General features: G+C 38.6%; 1 protein-coding gene across 1 annotated transcript in view; it reads right to left on the bottom strand.

The window, feature by feature from the left end:
* LOC109955389 (epidermal growth factor receptor substrate 15-like 1) overlaps window positions 1–3,344 on the bottom strand; it is a 17,856-nt gene that overhangs the window by 11,586 nt on the left and 2,926 nt on the right. The window contains 3 exon segments of the mRNA XM_020591516.1: window positions 644–660; window positions 1,325–1,504; window positions 2,259–2,416. Of these exon segments, the coding sequence (XP_020447172.1) occupies window positions 644–660; window positions 1,325–1,504; window positions 2,259–2,416 (355 nt within the window).

Genomic DNA, 3,344 nt, shown 5'->3' with positions numbered 1-3,344 from the left:
AGGGACAGACATTGAGATAGAGGAGTGTGAGAAAAAGTACGTTTGGTAAGGAGGTACGATGAAGGATGTGAGGGTGACAGAAGGCGAGAACAAAAACAACAAATGTGATAGCTGCAGGTGAAATGAAACGGATGCAAAAAAAAAAAAAAAAAGATGAGGGAAAATGTTTAAATAGGAGAATGGGGAAAAGAAGGGAGAAGGTGAGCAAGAGGGACAAGATACACAGGGAGAGAGGAGCTCCCCGCTGATATGTACTAAACAAAAGACACAGAAAGGAAATACAAACACCTCGCACAGCTAGGGAGGGAGCAAGAAATCCAGACAATACACAAATGAAAAGAGATGTACATAGACAAAACAATACAAAGGAATGTAACACTACAGTAAACTGTGGATTATAATTCAGTGAAAAAAAAGTATCTTAAACCCTTTGAAATATGTTTTAATTTGCATTTCCAGACATTTTTGAGTGAAAATGGCAACTCCAGACCTATTTTGATGGCGTGACACTAAAGTTGAAAAATATGATTTAAAAATGACATCTCCACTGTACAATCTGAAAACTGCCTTTACAAGCACATTTTGGATCAAAAAGATTTAACACAATTTTCCTTTAAATTACTGGTTGGCCAAAGCATGACACCTTTACCCTCGGATGTTCTATGTCTGTAAATGTGTAGCAAAGTAAACAACACATATTCTACTAGAATTACACACATTAGTGAGTAAGTATTTCATAGCTGGACATCATTTGGTTGCCGTGATGGACCATTGCTGATGAACCTGCAGCAGGTCTGCAGGTGGCAGTGTTTGCCCTTAATATAGCTGAGGTTTAGAGAAGACACATTTGTGGAAAATCTAAAGGCATGACAAATATACTACCAGTAGTAAACAAGATTTTAAGACAAAAAAAATTCTACATTCCCTGTTATTAGGAAACAAACTGACAAACTAATACATAATAAAAGGCACATGGTCCTATTTACACCTGGTGCTTCAGACCCAGATAGAAAATATGACAGAGTAAAAGTGCCATCTTGTGGTGCAAAACAACTACTCACTCTGCGCACACTAGCAAGTGCAGCAAGGTCAGGTCTCACAGAAGACATAAGCCCCACGAAACTCTGTCAAATAGGACAGAAAAGAGCTCAAAAAAGCAAAAGCATAAAAACAGTTTTGCAGGGAAAAGCTGAAACCCCAGACAGCAGAATTCAGCATTTCATAGGAATATAGCAGCAGCCTGTTAAGATACAGATGCAAGTGAAAATGGGAAGAAATTCAACAAACAGGGCTCCTGAAAGATGAAGCAGTGGTTGTGGCAGACTAGTCAGAACTCACGGGACCCACCACTGATGCTGCAGTCCTTTCTGAGGGGGGAATCATGTCTGGAGTGAGAGTGGAGGGTGGGTCCACACCTTTAGTGACCTTCTGCTGGATCAGATGCATGGCCAGAGAGAACTGCTCCCGAGTCAGCTTTCCTGTCTGTTTAGTGTCAGCTAATCCCCTGGAGACAGAAAGAGAATCTTCACTCAAAACTTTATTTATCAGATAATACCAGAGGAAATAATACCCAATGGAAACACAGGCCCCGAGTTTACCAGTTTAGCTAGTTCCACTTACTTGGTGTAGCCCACTTAAACCATCTTAGAATCTTATTTTGCCCACGTCTTCAGGAGAAAATGTAATGATTTAAACTTTCCACAAAATGGTGCAATAGTGTTAAACCCAGTGCAACTTACTTTCCATGAGTAGGGATGATTCAGTGCTATTGAAGTATCCAGGAATGATAAAAGAGCTCTGGTAAGATCAGCTGTATAGAGGACCATTTTCTCTTGAAAATTAAAAAAAACAACAACAAAAAAAAAAACAACAACAAAAAAAAAAAACTATAAACAGTGAATGTTACTTTGCCATTTAAGGGCCGACTAAAAAAATGTTGTATTTTGGGTTTATTTACTATATAATGTGGCCTGCTGCACCTACTTCAAATGGGGATGACATTAGGCTACCAATGCACCATTTGTCTTACATGGCAACAGATTAGAGTCTAGGATAGAGTGCAACCCTTCTCTGTTAGCACTTCTTTAAGCCACATGTGTCAAGTCGGTGAACGCATTTCCTACTTTGATTGCACTTTCTTAAGTTGTTGCACACTGAGCTACCTCAGCCACTATAAATTGTCAATATATGGGAAAAAAAAGTGTGAAAGTAAAGAGGAAAACATCTGCAAACAATTTTGAACTGAGCTGTGTTCTCACCATATCTGTGCCAGCATTGTCTGGGAGAGACTGGACTGCATGAAGATCTCTATGACCTCAGTGCCGCTGACGAGGCCGTCATTGTCGGTGTCTGTTTGTTTGAAAATGTCATCATATCTCTCCCTGTCAGCCACCGGTACCACCCAGTTCACTGCTGGCTAGAATATACAAAGGACATTTATGTGATTTTAGATGAGGGAGTCACATCTAGTACAAGCTCACAGTTCTTACAGGCTCGACCTAAAATAACAGAGTTTATACATTATTTTACTTGAAAGTAAGAAATGAACTATACTAGCCAAACATTTGTTAAGAACCCTCCCTGTGATGAAAATGTGCTAGTTAGTTCAAATATTTGTCTCAAACATGATTTATCACTGACCTATCACAAAATACTGGAAATAGTATTATGTCAAATCTAAGAATAAAACTAAACTGCTTGAACTAGATAAGCAAATCTAAGTGAGAATATACAGTATATGCAATATATTTTAGTGCACAAATGCACAATTTCTGTAAGAAACAATGTATAAGGGCTCCAACAAAATGTGATATGGACAGTCAAGCGTTTTGTTTCAGGTAAGTTACACAGAAAATATAAACAGGGGGAAATTAAAATGGCACTGAAAGAAGGACATGACTGAAAAATAAAAGATGACATCACAAAAGTGTCTCAACAGCCAGGGGCTCATGGTACAAGTGTGAGCAGCGTTTTGTTTCTGTCTATCAAGGAAACCTGTTTCTCCCAAAGTCACAGTGAAACGCTGCTGCAGGCATTAAAAGGCAGAGAGAACCGCACTAGCCTGTGCACAATGCTTACAACTATGTGGCAAAACAAGTTCATCCACTAGCAACAGAAAATAATCAATAGATGAAATGCTGGTTCCTGTAAAACACCAGGCTCTGCTCTCGTCACACTTAGGGAGAAGCAAGAAAAAATAAAATGCATTGATTGTTCCTGGAACCATCTTTCTACCTTTTAATGTTATGCAGCAAATCATTGCTCTGAACATTAGTTTGATCATTTTATGTAATATTTCATACAACATTGTGGAAGTATGGAAATATAGGAAATTAATTTTCATT

The sequence above is a fragment of the Monopterus albus genome, unplaced genomic scaffold, assembly GCF_001952655.1.
Source record: "Monopterus albus unplaced genomic scaffold, M_albus_1.0 scaffold14.1, whole genome shotgun sequence".
Classification (NCBI taxonomy): domain Eukaryota; kingdom Metazoa; phylum Chordata; class Actinopteri; order Synbranchiformes; family Synbranchidae; genus Monopterus; species Monopterus albus.
This window is presented reverse-complemented; position numbering and strand designations above follow the sequence as displayed.